The sequence below is a fragment of the Chroicocephalus ridibundus genome, chromosome Z (genome assembly GCF_963924245.1).
Source record: "Chroicocephalus ridibundus chromosome Z, bChrRid1.1, whole genome shotgun sequence".
Classification (NCBI taxonomy): domain Eukaryota; kingdom Metazoa; phylum Chordata; class Aves; order Charadriiformes; family Laridae; genus Chroicocephalus; species Chroicocephalus ridibundus.
In genome coordinates this window covers 72,136,342-72,154,346 of record NC_086316.1, presented here as the reverse complement: position 1 = coordinate 72,154,346, position 18,005 = coordinate 72,136,342, and the positions used below count along the sequence as shown (strand labels likewise).

The 18,005-nt window shown below is 45.3% G+C and overlaps 2 protein-coding genes across 10 annotated transcripts in view; one reads left to right on the top strand and one right to left on the bottom strand.

Annotated features, from left to right (window-relative positions):
* Positions 1–3,499, top strand: part of EGFLAM (EGF like, fibronectin type III and laminin G domains) — a 74,023-nt gene extending 70,524 nt beyond the window's left edge. For all 3 annotated transcript variants that reach the window (XM_063320846.1, XM_063320844.1, XM_063320847.1), the window contains exons 21-23: positions 596–679; positions 1,772–1,875; positions 2,410–3,499. In XM_063320846.1, the coding sequence (XP_063176916.1) occupies positions 596–679; positions 1,772–1,875; positions 2,410–2,564 (343 nt within the window). In that variant the 3' untranslated portion in view covers positions 2,565–3,499. The remainder of the gene's footprint in view (positions 1–595; positions 680–1,771; positions 1,876–2,409) is intronic.
* Positions 3,500–10,508: 7,009 nt separating this feature from the next.
* LIFR (LIF receptor subunit alpha) overlaps positions 10,509–18,005 on the bottom strand; it is a 90,255-nt gene continuing 82,758 nt past the window's right edge. For all 7 annotated transcript variants that reach the window (XM_063319560.1, XM_063319564.1, XM_063319563.1 and 4 more), the window contains one exon: positions 10,509–17,992. In XM_063319560.1, the coding sequence (XP_063175630.1) occupies positions 17,354–17,992 (639 nt within the window). In that variant the 3' untranslated portion in view covers positions 10,509–17,353. The remainder of the gene's footprint in view (positions 17,993–18,005) is intronic.

Below are 18,005 nucleotides of genomic sequence, written 5' to 3'. Positions count from 1 at the left end.
CATGATGGGGACGTTATGTCTGCTGAGTAATTTTAGTAGCAGCAAACACAAAGAAACAATCAATCAGAGCTGTGACTAAAGCAGGGAAATCCATTATTATCTCCGTATTTATTTATTAGGCTTCATTCTTTCTAATTTTCACAGGTCTGAACCTTCCCTATAATTCAGATGATTTGTAGATCTGTCGCGTGCTTACTTGCTCTTGTAATAATTTATTTATTAACCGTGTTTGCAACATCCCACTGCTCTCTCCCATTAGGCCAAAGGTCTGTAGGTCACCCACCTTCATAACCTCCTGTTTTGTGGAGGAGCTGCCATGCAGAGTCCCCCTTCTCGCTCCCATGGGATGGTGGTGATGGTACCCACTCTGACCTGGGCAGGAGAGAGTTTTGCCTGTCACTCCATGAGCCTGACTCTGCAAAATAAGTGCATTACTGCTGGTCTTCCAAAGAACGCCAACAATCCCCCCAGAATCCAAGGCATAAGGGGAGCTCAGCAAGTGGGGCACAGAGTAAGGACATCTGAGCAATTTGGCAGGCAGCTGGTCTTTGCGAGGGAGGCAGTAACATTTTAATTTATTTTTTTTTAATTGTAGCTACAATTTGGGCAGTGGCATTGCTTCCATCATGGTGAATGGCTCTTTCAGCGACGGCAGGTGGCACAGAGTCAAGGCTGTTCGGTAAGTGGCCACGCTTCATCTGGGAGGCGTTTTGGAGCCGCCCTACCATTAAAGGTGCTGGCTGGCGTGTCTGGATGCTGGTCGGGTGTGAATCACTGCAGCTCCACGGTCTCACATCGCTTAGGAGTTGAACTGTTAGCAACTTGGCTGTTTCAGGACGATGTATACAAAGATTATTGTATTAGAGGTGACAGTGCCAGCTCAGTACAGCTCAAGGCAGGCTGCCAAAGTCACGCAGGGCTATTCTGAGGCTGTGACAGACATTCTATTAAACCCATACCATTTGGGTTAAGAGTATTTTTCTTTAATGTCTGCATTTTGAAATTCCCTAGTGGGCATTTTGCGGGCTGGCACAAGCACTGGAGCACAGACAGTGTATGCCTACTTCTTCTATTTGGAGGAGGTGCAGACATCTTGCAGTGTATATATAACTCATATTTATAACTTGTTACCTCATGGGAGGCAAGCATGCCCAGCAGGGAAAGCACACGTCCCTCACTTCATGAGATGTTGGTTCCCTGGAAATCGCAGGCTGGCAGCACAACTTGTTGCCAAATTCAGTGAGAAGAGGAGCCCATCAAGTATGTTCAAGCCCATCAAGGCTCTTCTGTCAATGTGGTTATTGACCATATATAAAACAGAAGTGGCCTAAAAGCTCTAGTAAGAAGCAAATCTGCTTATAAGTATGCTTCACCTTAGCTTGCCTATTTCTTCCCTTCCGTTGAAGCTTCTGCTGTTTACTTTTTAAATTACATCTGATTTTTAACAACACGTCAGAACCTGATCATCCTCCGCTCTCCCTGAGCTGTGGGATTTACTTCTTTCCCAGTTTTTTCTCCTCCACAAATGCGTCCCACACCCTTTGCAAGTCTCTGACATCTTAGTCCCTGGGGAAAAAAAACACTCTGAAGGGTCTGGAATGCCATAGCACACCGCTGACTGTGGGGCTCCCCAGCATCCGTCCAAAGCCTTCGCGTGAACCCCTGTGAGCACTGAGTCACCCTGGTCTCCTGGTGAGGGGGAGATGCTGCTGCTCCTCCTGCCGCCTGGTTGTAGGCTGGCTGCATGAGAGCGGCTTGGTTTTCATTTCAGGGATGGACAGTCTGGCAAAGTCACTGTGGATGATTACGGTGCCAGGACGGGTAAATCCCCTGGGAAGATGAGGCAGTTAAACATCAATGGAGATCTCTATGTAGGTGAGTGCTCACCAGCCACAGTGAGGACCCATCAGAGGTTCTGTGTTTGCATGGCAGGGCATCACAGCTCTGTCCAGCTTAAGGCAAAGGCTTCATGCAGCAGCTGCTGGTGCTCCACAGCCTGTTTTTTGTGGGGAAGCCTCTCTGGGTGGGATGCGGGCACTGATATGAGAAGGGACCAGCACCGTGGGGTGCTCTGCGGTACCCCCAGGAGGTACATAGTGAAACAACGAGCGTCAGCTGCAAACCCCGCTCCTTAGTGGGAATCTGGGCACGAGCTTATTCAGCTCTTACTGATGCTACAATTTCTGCAAGAAATACTTAGCATCCTAGCTTATTATCACCTGCTTATCCCCTCTGCACTTTCGAGTGCTTAGAAGCTGTATTTAAAAAAACCACAGAGCAACCTGTAAATTAAAATTCCCTTCTGAGGTGCTCTAGGAAGGCTTAATGGCATGGCTAGGTGTGCAGTCTGCCGAGCAGGAGCAGACACCGGTGTGGGGGAAGAGTTTTTCACGGCTGCCTTTCCCCCAGGTGGCATGAAGGAAATAGCCCTGCAGACGAACAGGCAGTACCTGCGGGGGCTGGTGGGGTGCATCTCCCACCTCACGCTCTCAACCGACTACCACATCTCGCTGGTGGAGGACGCCGCCGACGGGAAGAACATCAACACGTGTGGGACCAAGTGACAAGAGAGGAATGCCGGGGCCGAGGACCTGCCGTGCGCTTGCGTGTGTGGCTGAGGGCAAGCTGACTGCCATAGCCCTCTGCGGCCGGCCCCCACCTTCACCATCCGGGAAGGCTGCAGAGCCGAAGGGAAACCCGGAAAAAAACCCAACCCAAAACGTTTTTCCCTCTCCTTTCCTCTCCTTTCCTGACGAAACCAAACCGCGTATTTTGTGTAGGACCTGTCCCCTCTGCCCGTTAAGTGTTTAGTGAGTGCTAAAGGTTGTGCGTCGCTGCAAACGGCAAAGAAATGTGTGATGTTATGAGTAGCTCAATGGCTGTGTTGTGGTCCTTAGGTTGTCTTTTGTAGTATCAGAGAAAGCAGTCTTGAAACACCTGCGTTCATCCCACCTTGCAGTGGTGCAATGGCTGTGCTGTTCAACAAATACACCATCAGGCAGTGTATCTATGCATTCAAATGTATGTCCCGGAACACGCGGTTCTCCGTACCGCTCTCTGATTTAGCTAAATTATGTTTCATCCTGTGTAAATAACAGCTACAGTGACTGGTTTCAAAATATTGTTGTTTGTTGAGGAGGAAAGTTCTTAAAGTCTACTTTTTTATTACAAGCAACAAAACCAATGAACCAATTTTGTAGAAGTAATTTTATACCTGTATATTTTTTATAGCAGCAGCAGACCTGCTTACATGGTGTATCTTTTAACATTTAGGTATACTATACAATTAGCTCTTTGCACACTTTCCTAAAAATAGCAAAGTGACCTGTGGTTTAAAATTGTTATACAAGAGGCTTAATGTCTGTATTATACAGTCTTAATGGGGATATTTGTGAGTTATTACCAGTTTTAAATCTGAATCTTTTTGTTTTGTAAATTTTGACAGTTTAATATTGTACATTATGAAGCTTTCCTGGCTTAAACAGATTAAAAGATTAGAAAAAAAAAAGAGCAAATGCTTGCTACTGTGGTGTTATAAATCACTATTTTTTTTTTTTTTTTGCTGAAAAATGAGAAAAGAGACGTGCAAGAGACCTTGGTGGGTCACAGTCCTCTTAAAAATAAAATGTTTTCTAGGCACTGGACCAACACTTATGCAACCTTGATTGCCAAACTGTAATTTAAGCAGGCGAAGAGAGTGCTGTCGAGACACTAAGGAAATGGTCCAGAATTTCATAGTTCGGAGATTTTTCTTCCTTAACTCTTTGTTCGAAGCGGATCAGTGAGCCATGGTGGGGGGTGGGGGTGGGGGAGAAGAGAGACCCAGCCTGCAGTGGGGCACCCCACAGCTCGACACGTGCCCACAGTGGGAGAGGCACAAACCTCTGCAGCATCGCAGGCTCCTCTGAATGCCTGGGGGCTAAAAGGACCCGGTGTGGCAAAAACACTGGAGATCAAGGCGGTTTCCGCTGCGTTTTTACTGCGCCCAGGGTGCTCCCCGCTCCCTGGGAGCTAAAACACGTTGCTGGGACTCGTCCCATGTACAGCTGACTGTGAGCAGATGCAGGCTCGAGTGGAAAATAAGAGTGGCTGGTACCAGGTAATGGCACCTGAAATAACCGCCAAGGAGACCCCAGCTCCTCTCTTGCATGTGGAAAGGCACCCCCTGGTCACTTAGGCGAAAGACCTTGTGCTCCTTGTAGATACAGCAGCATTGGTTGCCAACAAATACAGGCACTCATTAGAAAGAGGAAAAAAAAAAAAAAGAAAAATGCATGGTGGTGCCAGTGTGTAACGTGCGCCTGTGCCCTGGCTCTGTGTTCAAATCACACTTCAGAAAATCTTGGGCAGCTTGTGGAGGGGCTGGAGACACTCGTGGCTCTCCTCCCAGAAGAAGCAAAGTTGTGTTTGGCTTGAGAAGCCCCGCGGGGAGAGAGAAACCTGTGCACGGTTGGGAAAAAGCGGGGTTAAGTACCTATAGAATCATGGAATTGCCTAGGTTGGAAGGGACCTTTCAGATCATCTAGTCCAACCATCAACCTGACACTGACCATAACCGTCACTAAACCATATGTCTAAGCACTGTGTCTACCCATCTTTTAAATACCTCCAGGGATGGTGCCTCAACCACTTCCCTGGGCAGCCTGTTCCAATGCTAAATAACCCTTGCAGTGTAAAAATTTTTCCTAATATCCAGTCTAAACCTCCCCTTGTGCAACTTGAGGCAGTTGCCTCCTGTCCTATCGCCTGTTACTTGGGAGAAGAGACCGACCCCACCTCACCACACCCTCCTTTCAGGTAGCCGCAGAGAGCGATAAGGTCTCCCCTCAGCCCCCTTTTCTCCAGGCTGAACAACCCCAGCTCCCTCAGCCACTCCTCATAAGGTTTGTGCTCCAGACCCCTCACCAGCTTCATTGCCCTTCTCTGGACACGCTCCAGCACCTCAGTGTCTTTCTTGTGGTGAGAGGCGCAAAACTGGACACTACTTAAGGTGGGGCTTTAAAATGAAAGTAAGTGGCATTCAATGCCGTGGGATATAAAGGGGAAATGTGCGGAGTTTGAAAATGGGTAAAACTAACACCTCCGGAGGCTGAAGTTCTTGCTGGCCCCGCGGCAGTGGCCGGACACAGCCAGCGCTTGGCCTGCAACTCGGACACTGGCTGCTGGAGAGGGAAGGCTCATGTTTTATGAACTCAAGGAGTTTCCCAGCTGGTGGTAACCTGTCCTGACCCGGCACAGGGTAGTGAGATGTATCAGGCTGTACCCCAAATCCTGTGGACCTGGTGCTGCCAGTGACGAGGGACAGCACTGGTCCGGAAACGGTTTCTCCGCTCTGTCACATGTGCCTCGCCTTTCCCACCCTTTCATTTCTGTCCCAGGGTTTTGAGAGCAGCTCAGAGGCAAACATCTGGCAGGAGAGGTCTCTATTTTAAGATAATTTACTGCAGAATAACAGGCGTTTTGGTACAAGGCAATACTTCTTCGGAACAAAAGCTGCTCTTTGAAACGTGGAGGGGTGGGGGGGAGAGGGGAGCGGGTAGGAAATACCTCGGTCGTTGTTGTGGAAAAAGAAGAGCAGCAAACGGCAGTTCCCCAAATGCCTGTTTCCAACTGTGCGTATCACCGCGCGGGAATTCGGGGCTGGCAGCATCACCCTGCTGTGCCGCAGACTGAGCACGAGCAGCACAGCTGTGTGGTGCCGGCCAGGCGGGGGGGAACAGCAAAGATGCTGTGCGTTTTCAATCTTTTAAAGAAAAAAGAAAAAAAAAAGTCCTTTCTGCATCCTCTTAAAGATACTCTAAGAAATATCCAAAAAGGGAAGCATCCTGCATCCACATCTTGAGGCTCCCTGGTGAAGCCTGGGGCTGGGTGAGAGGCAGGGGTTCCCGCTCAAGGGGCTGAGCAGGAGATAGGTACCAGAAACTCAGGAACATCTGACCAGATGTGGAGGCTCGGCCACCCCCGCCACCCCGCTGATGCTGGGTCAGGGAAGGAGAGGGGAAAGGCAGACAGTGCGTGGCAGAGTGCTTAGTCATTTTCCCAGGAACTGGCCTGGATGTGCTGCTCTCTGTCCCCGAGGCCATTTATTAATCACATTGTTTATTGCTTGGGCCATATCAGATGCTCGGCATGACCCTGGGGCTGCCGCAGGATGAGCTCTTGCCAGTTTATGGAGCCGTACCCTTTTTGCTGCAAGTACCTGTGCAAACTGGCAATGAAGCCAGCAGCCCCAGCCTTGCTTTGCAATTTAACCTGCTTCCTAAAATCGCAGTTCTTAGCTTTCTTCCAAATTTTCCACGTTAATCCCCAAAGGCATCCCTGTCCACTTTCTAGGGCTAAGCACCTGCCTTGGTGCCAGCCAGGCTCCGCGCTGTTGGGCAGAGCTGGCCCCTGCATGCCCCCTGCCATGCCCAGGGCACGGCTTGTCTCGCTGCTCTCCACCACTCCTCCATCCCCCTGGGAACCAGACACCTGGAAATCAGCAGTTAGGTTTACTCAGGTCATTCTACAGCAGAGGAAGGAAGCGGGGAAAAAAGGAAAAGGAAAAGGAAAAGGAAAGGAAAGGAAAGGGAAAGGAAAGGAAAGGAAAGGAAAGGAAAGGAAAGGAAAGGAAAGGAAAGGAAAGGAAAGGAAAGGAAAGGAAAGGAAAGGAAAGGAAAGGAAAGGAAAGGAAAGGAAAGGAAAGGAAAGGAAAGGAAAGGAAAGGAAAGGAAAGGAAAGGAAAGGAAAGGAAAGGAAAGGAAAGGAAAAGAAAAGGAAAAGAAAAGGAAAAGAAAAGGAAAAGAAAAGGAAAAGAAAAGGAAAAAGAAAAGAGGAAAAGAAAAGAGAAGAAAAGAAAAGAGAAGAAAAGAAAAGAAGAAAAGAAAAGAAAAAAGAAGAAAAAAGAAAAAAGAAAATAAAAAGAAAAGAAAAGAAAAGAAAAGAAAAGAAAAGAAAAGAAAAGAAAAGAAAAGAAAAGAAAAGAAAAGAAAAGAAAAGAAAAGAAAAGAAAAGAAAAAAGAAAAGAAAAGAAAAGAAAAGAAAAGAAAAGAAAAGAAAAGAAAAGAAAAGAAAAGAAAAGAAAAGAAAAGAAAAGAAAAGAAAAGAAAAGAAAAGAAAAGAAAAGAAAAGAAAAGAAAAACAAGCAAAAAGAGACAGCAAGGGGCACTAAAGCCGGAAGAGAATTAGCAAGGGTCCCTTACAGTAGGCAAATTCTGGTTGCAGTGGTGTGTCCTGGGTGGCCAAAGGTGAGGAGCCAGGAGCTTTTTTCCATCCCACTCCTCCCAGCCTGGCTCCAGGGAGCAAAGAGGTGAAGAGGAGGTGGCCAGGGTTGGGAAGCTGCTGATCCCCTGCTGGTGCATTAGCCTGCCACAAGTGCCTGTTAAAAGTCACCCTTTTTTCAGCCAGGCTTTGCTTTTGAGAAAACATTTTCATTCTGTTGATAAAGGAAAATAAGCCAGGTGGGAAATGCATCATTCCAGCTCAGCTCGTGCATCTCCCTCCACAGTGGCACCACCCCTCAAGGAGCAAATCTCCTCACTTCAAAGGACCAGAGAAAATGCAGCTGTGGTTTACTCGTGGGGAGCAGCAGCCACATCCTGATAGCCAGATCCATCTTTTTATGAGTATTTCATTTCTTGGGTGGGGGGGCTGTGTGTGCATGCACGCGATAGGGTTTCCCCTTCTCCAAAGCAACACCTTGCTCTGATCTTCAAGTCAGGGCATTGCCTGCTCCAGCGAGCGCATCCCTCCCTCCCACTCCATTTTTCCATCAGTTTGAGTCACCGCGGGCAGCCCCGGTCCCCTCGTTGGGTGATGCTGTGTCCCCATCCCTGCTCTCGGGCATCTCACACATGAGTAACAGCCTGGTGTGGCACCTGCGGTGGCCACAGAGGTCCTGGCCTTCCACCCCCATGGACAGGACCCGTCTCATCTGTGAGTGCCCTCTTCCAAGCCCCCGTGGCAGAGGCTGCCTGGCGGCGCTGCGACCGACTGCCCGTATTGCTCCCGAGTATCCGTTCACTGTCAGAGCATTTTTCTTTGTTCATTGTGTACAGGACAAAGACGATATTGTGCCTCTCCCCCCGCTATTTCTTTTTTAAGCTTCCCTCAGTCTTCCTTACTAGGAACATAACAGTGCTGGTTCTTTCAACACCCATCCCCACAGATCATGCTTCCAGCAGCGTACGTTACCGCGATGTATGGGGACAGTGTCGAAGAAGTGGGCCTGCAAAGCACGGACACCCCTCATTCTGGCTGACAAACCAGCAGCTTTCCAATCTTTTTTATTATTTTTTTTTTGTTTTGCAGACCCTTAAATAGTTTCTAGTGGCAAAAGTGGCAGCATATGTGGTCACTTTTTTTGGACACGGTGGAATTTTCCTCACTTTTCCTGTCTTTTGAAGACACTGGAGGGGCAATGTTTAATATTTCCTTTACAATTTCTCTTGCTCCTTTTTTTTTTTTCCATTGGTAAAGCTTTTAATGTTGGCATCAGCAAAGCAGAATTCAAAAATTAAATCACCAGTTTATCATCACGTTTAGGCAGTTTTCATCTGAACTGATTGCTCTTACCAACACACAGATGTTTTTTTAAGGCATAACAAATGCCTTGTACACAGGGACTCTGTAACCTTTATTTATGTGCTAAGAATAACTTTTTGCAGTTGCAAATGCGGGGAAATGCTGGATGCTAATGCTGCAGTGGGTGCCATGTTAGGAGTAACCAGTGTGGACGGCACATGGAGAGTCTAGCAGAAGATAAGGACGGGTGCTGGAACAGAGCCAGGAAACGTCGATGGTTCAATTCCCTCTCCCTACATGTCTCCTGACAGTTAAAAACAGGGCAGTCCACGTGGTCTGTCATTACCCAACCTTCGAACGCAGTTGCTATGATTTTGCAGCACAGCTTACTTCGTTCGAACCGCCACAACGCTATGTGAAACTCAGACTCTGTGATTTTAATTACTTTGTAGAACTGCCTGTAGTTGTAGTTCCTAAGTACCTCATAAATGCACCCAAAATTAAAGGCTTCATCTTCAGCTCGCAAGTGGCTTGGGGTATTTCACCTGCCGTGTGCAAGGATGGTGGTGTCCATGGTGGGGTCAGAGCCCCCCTCGCCTCTCCAAGAGCCAGAGCTGCTCTAGCACATTTGCTCTGCGGTGGCAGAGCTCAGCCCAGGATAACTGGTCTGTGCCCGCTGTGGACATGGCACATGTGGACATCCCTGTGAAGAAACCCACCACTTCCACGTTCCTCTGGTGCTGCCGTTACATGAGTATCTCTATGCCAACAGACGGTGAGCCCCAGCTGTCCCTGAGCTGTGCTAAATACCAATGCCAACAGGACTAGTCTGCTTTTGCCCAGGTTTGAACGAGTTGTATCTCAACAACTGCCAAACTTTTCAGAAGATAGTGCAAAACCATCATCCTTCCACTCCTTTTAAACCTGAGGCCCAGACGATGGAGCGAGACCTGTCTTGAACTCCTCCCTGATGTCCCTGCACTGGCCAAAGCAGTTGCAGGGCCTGAGAGTGCAGCTGTGGGATTTCATGTTTGGAACAATCGAAGTTGTTCCTCCTTTCCACATCTCTACGTGTTGCAGTCTTTGCATGGCTTAAAGGACTTGATGCCTTTGATCCTGCACCTCCCCAGCGCCCAGAGGGGCTCACACATCCTGGCTAGCTGGTGCCATCCCAATAAGCTGCAGCACCTGCTATTGCAAGACAAGGAACTGACTCTCCCGGTTTCGAGACCACCTCCAAAGAGAGGGAGAGAGGAGACAGTGCCACCACGCAACCACGGCTTTTCATGACCTGCCGTGATATGGCACCTGTTTGTCCGCACACTGCTAAGCCCATGGGTCACTCCCTTGTTCAGATGCTGTGGTTAGGTGAGCCACAAAATTCCTTGGCTGTCACTAGGACAAGTGCGTGCTGTGACACAAATGGCCTCAAACATAAGGCCCACATTACTGCCACCAGAGAAGCTGATGGTCTCCATTCCACTAAAACACACTGAGAAAGTGTCCTACGCCCCCCAAACCAACCCCACAGTGCGCAGCCTGGGCCCCTTGTTCCTGCCACTGTGTCCTTCACCCTGGAACAGGGATATCCACCACGCAGACCTGCCCACCATGGAGACCCTCTGGCTGCCCATCGCTGCAAGCCTTCAGCCGCAGCCTGCAGGGAAATCACATCTCAAAACCCCAGCTGTGTTAGATCCATAAGTCGGGGGAGGACACAGGTAAGTCTACTAGTCTTCTTCCTACCGCCACATGGCATGGCAGGAACAGGAGGGTTTCAGTGAACCACGTACGTACGTACTACGGCATGCTGTGCTTAGGAGAAGCTGCTCAGGGAATATCTGCATTATCCCGCTCTGCCGATCAAGAAGCCAAGGCTGTGCTTGCCAGACCCTGTGGTTATTTACTCTGGCACAAAATTAAAATAACTCTGTTTGTACTGGAGCATGAGTGGAATTTAACTCTTATTTAAAAATAAACATGCAAGCAAGGAATATGAAACCATGTAAGAGTGTAAGAAAATATATTTATTAAATTCCATGGCAATACTATGGTAAAATTGTTAAATACATGCGTAATTTTAGACACCCAAGCAATACAACAGGAGTTACAACAGCCAAGCAAACTAGGTTTAAAAAGTATGCAAAGTTGGTATCTTAGTGTTAGGTTAGTCTTAAAAGTAATCTGCCACACCGGGGTATTATTTCCCCAACATGATCCCACGCTTCCTTTTTCAAGCATGCATTTGTTTAATGGCTTAGCTAATAAGTTTTCATGTTGATACACTTTGCTGAATCAGTATTTTACTTAGTATGCTACAAGTTCATTAAAGTGCCTTGTGATGATTTTGCTTAAATGGTGAAAGAAATGTTTTTTTCAATAGAGGATTTGGAAGCGGGAAAACTTCAGTATCATTCAGCAACAGAAATATGTTAAGTGACTGATTAGATTTAGTGTGTTAGGAAGACTATTTTTGTCAGCTTGATTTATTGATTTATTCTCAGAAATTATTTCTATAGATGACTTTCAAATTGGCAAACAATATTTTCACTAGTATTAAACAAAAGACCATTAAAACCTTTGTAAAAACAGAACACAAAAACATCTCTAAACAAATGATTTAGCTGTAAAAAATATGGTATAAAAAGAGCTAAAAAAACATTGAACCTATTCACAGTATATATTTTAAAAGTTACAGCATTATAGTACAACATTTTTTTTTTTCAGGTGACCTGTATGACTCCATCATATCCGCTGTTTTCTGCGCCACAACAGGATCAAAGTTCAAATTGCTGTTACCTTTGGGTAGGATTTCAGACCCAAGTCGATTCAGTTGTCTTCGTTTTTGCTATCCCCTGCGTTACAAAATTTTCTGACATGCTATGAAGCACAAAATGTTGTTCACCTTAAGCCATTCTTGAATCACATTAAGGAAACACTGTCAAAGTGATGTTCAAGGATTCTTTTTTTTATTGTATTACTACTAAAAAGTGTGAGACCTTGCCAGTTTCTCTTTTACTTTGCCCTGCCTGAGCGATTTCTTCTTTGAATTTTTCTCAGCCCAAATAAAGGAAATTATTTCATTTTTTGTTTTGCCCCGGGTAAGTTTTACTTACTAGATTTTGCACAATATGAGGCCAAATGAGTTGCGAAGGCATTGAAACTTTGTGTGGAAGTTGCGCGTACCCTTACACTGGAGCTTGCTTTCATGCAGCAATAGTCAAAGTGCAGATTTGGGACCATTTAAAAACCTACCTAGAGATTCTTTTGAGCATCGCATTAAAAAAATAAGGATGCCATCTGCTCTCTGCTGCACCACAAAAAGTCGCCCAAGCAGCGAGCAGCACCCGGCAGAAGGAACAGGGGGAGACTGGAGAGCGATTAACTCCATCCTCTCCTGCAGCACCCTGCCACCACACCAGCCCACCTGCATGGGATGTTGAGCCCCTGTCCTCCGAAATACGAAAAGTCCTCTGGAGACTTTTTCGTTGTAGAAGCAGAAGGAATTAACAGACGTTTTTCTGGGTAAAGAGCACTGTCATGCACCCTGGGACAACTTGTAAAGTTACAGAAACCCCTGCCAATATCATCTGAGGTTTGTTTGCATAACATGCAAAAAGGAAACAAACACTGGCTATCTTAGAAACACTGGGGAAAATCCAGAGTTATATAAATGGGGGAGGAGAGGAAAAAGAATTGTTATGGAAGAAACTGTTCTCCAACTTCTAAGGAGATATTTAAAAACTTTATAGACAGACCTAAGCATGAAGAAATTAGTTTGAACCCATGTCGGTCATTTGGGGTCTGGGACTGTGTTTCCAGGCTTGCTAAGGACAAGGCAAAGAAAAAGCCAACAACAAACCTTGCCAACTGCCGACAGCATCTCTGAACATCGGCCACACAGGGCACTGCTTACTGCGCAGCAGCACAAACCCCGCGCAGGGGGTCGGGAGGAGCACAGACGGCAGCTGTTTCCTCTAGATGAAACTCAGGAGGCACCTATTCAAGTACAGGGTTCCGAAAAGATCACTTTGGGAATTGCAAGCCAACTTCCTCTGCAATGCGGACCTAGGTACATAATGATGTAAGCACGTACGTGCATAAGGGGTTAGGACTTTGTGTTAAAAATATTAATGCCATTTGCACTGAAGTCTTCATCAAAGTCTGTGGCGGAAGAGAAGATTCTATTTACATGGGAAACTCTTGATAGATTTATGGTACATGGAGCCTTGTTAGCAATCTCATTCTTTAAATGTTACATTTTTCCTACGTATTTCAAATTCTTTTACTATATTTCTATCTACTTGTAGGTATACAAATGTTCTATTTACAAAGCAGTATTTGTCTAAAAATAGAGCACATGATTTCTCATTGCCTTTTCTGAGTGATGTCTAAACACCTTCTCCCTCCAATGCATCCAACTGCCTTATTTTTGCTACTATTCATGTTCAACTGAGGGTCCTGGAGGACAAGGTCACATGAAACGCCACAGCCCTAAGCTTTAGCCAGCTGAACATAGCAAAAAAAAACCCAAAAGGCACCTTGAACGTGCCTCTTGAGAGCAGCCCAAAACCCGAGGTTAGCAGGAGCTTGCTGCTGCTGTGCTCCCAGCAGAGAAACCAAAGATGAAGAAGCACAGCGCATTTTCCAATTGTGCCGTGAGGGACGGCACGGCTACTGGTTCCCTTTGGAAATGGTTTACCCATGAAAGCAGCAACTACAGATAATAAAGACAGCTACCACGGCAAATGTCAGTCATTGGGTCCTAAGTCTGCTCATGCAGCCACTGCATAGCAGGGGAGATAACTCACCGCCCGCCTGTAATATTAGCTTACTATTTCGTTGATATATTAACTCGTAGTTCTGTGAGGTATATCACATGCAGATTTACCATCCCCAAATTTAACACACAAAACCAAGATCCCAGATCCTTGGCGTGTGTCAGAACAACAAAAATAATGAATGTGTCAAATAGAAGAGTGCACCATGTTACACCAAACGTGACCGATGTTCCACACATACAGTGAACAGTACAAAAACCCATTACAATCCCCAAATTGTCACATATGACAGGCATGGCTCAAAAATAAGAAGCAGCAGCACCGATCATTTGCTTTGGAAAGAAATTGCTTGGCATTAACACCCTACATCTCTGAACACTGATCCGACTGCAGGATTGAAGCACTGAGTTAGGAGTAACAGTATTTTGGACACAGTCCCTTCTGGTCACATCCCTTCTGCAAGTTGGGGTGGGATTTTTGTTTGGTTGGTAGGTTTTGTCTTTTAAAAAAAGCTGAACTTTCTATGAAAAAAGCAAAAAGCCAAAAGAACTCAAACGAAGTAGATGTTCAATACAGTAATAAGATCTTTCAGAAAATGATTGTTAGGAAATGCATAACTTTAAGTTTTCTAAGACATTTTTCAGAAACAATTTGACTGAAGAGGCTCACCAGGAAGCCAGAAGGCACTAGTACAAGGAGTCTGATCCCCTCTGAAGCCCAAAGTTTTAGTCTTACAATTGTTACCAATGCATTTAGAGGCCAAAGACCACCATGCTTTGAAAGTTAATTTGGTATGAACACATTCTTAAAGACGCTTCACTGACTTAAGGTGGCACTTGGGCTTAGAAAGCAAGTCCTTTCTGTGACAGTCCTTGTCACTCTTTCTTACTGCTCCATGCACCCAGGGGTGTCTTCACACGGTCACTAAAGTAGCACACAACCTCTCGCTAGCCATCTTGTATTTGGATTCGCTTTCTTTTTATTTAGGATAGGCATTTGAAAGGAGTCCTCACTGGCAGCACTGAACAGGCTCAAAAGACACCGCAGAGGTGAAGCAGCTGAGCTTTCAAGTGCTGGAATGAAAACTGCTTACTGGTTCATAATCATTAAGCAACAGTAGATGATGCTACATAAGCCTGTGTCTCTCCCCTGTTTGCCCCACTCTTCTGCTACTGACACGAGATGATGTGTATGGTAAGCCATTGCTATTAACAGGACTCTTCTGCCCTACATCCTGAAAGTCAGAACACCAGTCAAATAAAATATATAGTCAAAGTTTGGGGGGAAAAAAAAGAAAAAGTGATGGATAATTAGATGAGAGTGCTTTGATAACATCGAGGCAGACCCTCTATTTGTGGACCTTTACCCTACCTAATCACTAAGAAACGAAGCAATTTAAAATGCTGTTGCCTTTACTGAATAGGAAAAGCAGCACAAAGGAAAACCTGAGTATGGGATGCTTGTGCTTAAGTGATTCACCGTGGGAGCCCTGCGAAGGGTGTTAGGCTGCTCCCTGCGAGCTCTGTGTGTTCTCTGCAGCTGCCCTGGCTTCCAGACGGACAAATTAAAAATTGTTAGTACTCTCAAACTTTAATTTGGTTTTGTTTCCTGCAATACTCAGCCATACGAAAGCACAGTTCTTCTTCATCATCAGCCATTCTACTACAGAGGGGTTTCTTTGTTTGGATCACTATACAACGCTGTATGCTCCTCTGCACTGAAAAACTGTTCCACAAAAAACCCAAACCACTATCCATACACACTATCCATGACATCTTCTGCTTTCAAATAAAAGCATATGACAGCGCAATCTAAAATTCGTCTTAGGACATAAACACATTAACCCAAATCTGCACTAGTGAAAAGGAATCTGCTCTAAAATAGATATTGTGAGAAAGGGTTGTTCCTATTAGGATTTAGCCACTTCCCAGCTATCAAGCATGAAGGGCAGAACTGCTTCCTTTTATGTATTACTGTAGTGTTCTGAATAATAAGCAGTAATAGATTAGGCATGAAACTTTCTCTTGCGATGATGGCTGGTGACAGACAGACACCAGCTCCTTGCACCGCCTGTCTGTCTCTTCACGCGCAGCTCTGCTAATTCCAAGATTCAACCTCAAAAGCAGAATCCTCTCTGCACTTTCTGTTCTTTCATACACATCTTGCACTCTGTCAGGTCTGCTGGCAGATCTATTTTTACTGTTGTCACAGTTCACTCTTTCAGGAGGCACAGACAGACATACTGATGACGATTTGGATGCTGTTTAGTGTTTTGCCTTTTTGTCAGTTTTGAAATCCCTCTGCATTTTTATTTTATGGAGAACTCAAGAGACATACCGACATCTGACACTGCACCATCTGTCACGGCACTTAGGTTTAACCTAATGCTTGGTTTTATTTTGATGGCCAGATCACAATGTTTGGAGATCAAATGCCTGTCAAGCTAGCCATCCTCCTTGTCTGCTCTCACACCTTTACAATGAGCAGCTGAGCCAATTCAGCCTCCTTATCTGCTTTGGGATCCTGTTTAGAAAACCACTCCCTCAACCTATTTATTCAAAAAACCACAAAGTAGCTACAGAAACTGAAATCTAAAAAAAAAAAAAAAGATTTGTTTAGGACTTTATGGAGACCCTTTTTGATCAAGCTCTTCAACGTTTTACCTCTCACCACTGTGTTTTACAGTAAGGAACAGGTAAGTTAGAAAGCACTTTCTCCTGTAAGCTAGTGATATTCATGTGTGCCACAGTCTGAAGTTTACACAGTGCCTAGAGATGCATATATGAAAACAAGCGTTTTCACAGATGATTGTTCTGAACACTCCATTAAGCACACAAATGTACATCATTTAAGCTTTCTTTGCATCACATGTCAGGTAAAGGAGAGGTAGTATTAGCAGCACTAAAATCTCCTTGGGTTTCTCCCTGCAGCTACAGAAATCCCACCTTGTACTCCCAGGTAGGATTTGTACAGAAGGTCCTGTTGGGTCGACACTGGAGAACAGCCAGGCAGCAGGTGGTGAAGCTATTACAACAAAGACCATCCAAAGAGCAATTTGCTCTCAAGGAGCTAGTACTGCTACCTCTAATTTTGCGTGCCAAACTGCTTGGCCAGCTAATGCTAGTAGACAGAGATTTCCCCATGGCTTACATTACTGTATAGTGCAAAGACTGGTGAACACTGGTGCGAATGGAGCACCGTACCACTTTGAAGCAGGAGATCTGGAGCTGAAGCTATGAAATACAAAATGCATTAGTGCAATACATTAGGAAAGATTAACTCTTTAACCAAAGAATAGAAAAAATATAGAGCATTCTAAATTAAAAAAAAAAAAGTTTTAAACTTTATGCAGTTCTTGTTGAGGTTTAAATCAGTGTTACACTTTTTTCCCCAAGTTTGTACCCCTGAGTCAAACATTGAATAAACATTGTACAGTAGGTACAGAAACTAGTGTCTAGTTAAAACGCAAGAGATTTGAATTGCTTCAGAAGTGTTAAACAGTAACAAAACCCTTCTGAAGGGGGGAAGAAAAAAAAATAGCACTCTCATTTGTTCTTAGTTTATAACAAGGTGAAAGATCTCAAGAGTTTCCAACCACATCGTTTCCATGTGTTAGGCTGATGTTTGTGATAAATGAAACCTTCAATATGGAAACCTGTTGGGGCCGTATCATTTGAGTATGCACAGTTGAGAACAACTACAACAAAGCAAAGCAATCTTTCCAAGTTATAAGTTGCATGAGACCATATTAATCTTGGAGCACTATGTGAAGGTAGGCAGAGTTCTTCGACTATGAGTATCAGGAGCTCTAAACTCAATACCCCTTATATCCAATATATTTTACTAGAGTAATAACTAAATTGCTATAACTTTGGCCTCTAGGCCTCTATTAAAATGGAACATTAACACTTTTTCTAACTTAAACATGGTAACATTCAGCTAACTAGAACCTCTGCTGACTGTCTCCAAGAATAATTCATGCCTTTTGCACTTTTCTTCTTCCTTTCTTTACAACATCAGGAATAAGAGCTTATTTAGAAGGCAGGTTCAGGTGCAACAAGGGCTCACTGTTAATCATTTGGTTTGTTCTGAAAAAAGTGTGTAAAGGACCACCCTATGTTACTGGGTTTGGGAGAGTCGTCTTCGTCTTTTGGGGGAAGGAGAAACTGTCGGGAATTAATGGAGCATGGGCTCCCAAAAGATGCGTTTTCATTGCTGCTTTCGACTGATCCAGGAGAGTCTGGAGTGTCCATGTTCCAGGCATTTGTGTTTGCTTGAGGTCTGTAACCTGCAGTTTTATCCAATTCTTCCTCTGCAGGTGGACGAGACTCCATCTTCAGAGCACTGATAGGCAGCTGCATTTGTGGCTTATAGCCTGCTGTAGTCACTAAGTCTATTTCTGGCTCCTCCTCTGGTTTAATTTGAGGCTGATACATTGATTGGATGTCAATGTAAACCACCTGAGATGACCCCACAGGTTCATCCATAGGGGGATTTGAGATCTCCTCTTCAATGATAGGGGGGCAGTAGGACACAACCACATGGTTCTCTGTTTCTGAGTCAGAGCCATCTTCAGGCACAGTGGTGTCTGCTGCCGGGGACATCATCTCTGTGTCTTCAATCTTGGGAGCTGCTGACCGTGTTTCCACCACTTCAACAGTGTTGGGGGTGCATGGGTTCATTTCCAGTGTTTTAAGTGTCTTATTCCCCTGAAGCGAGAAA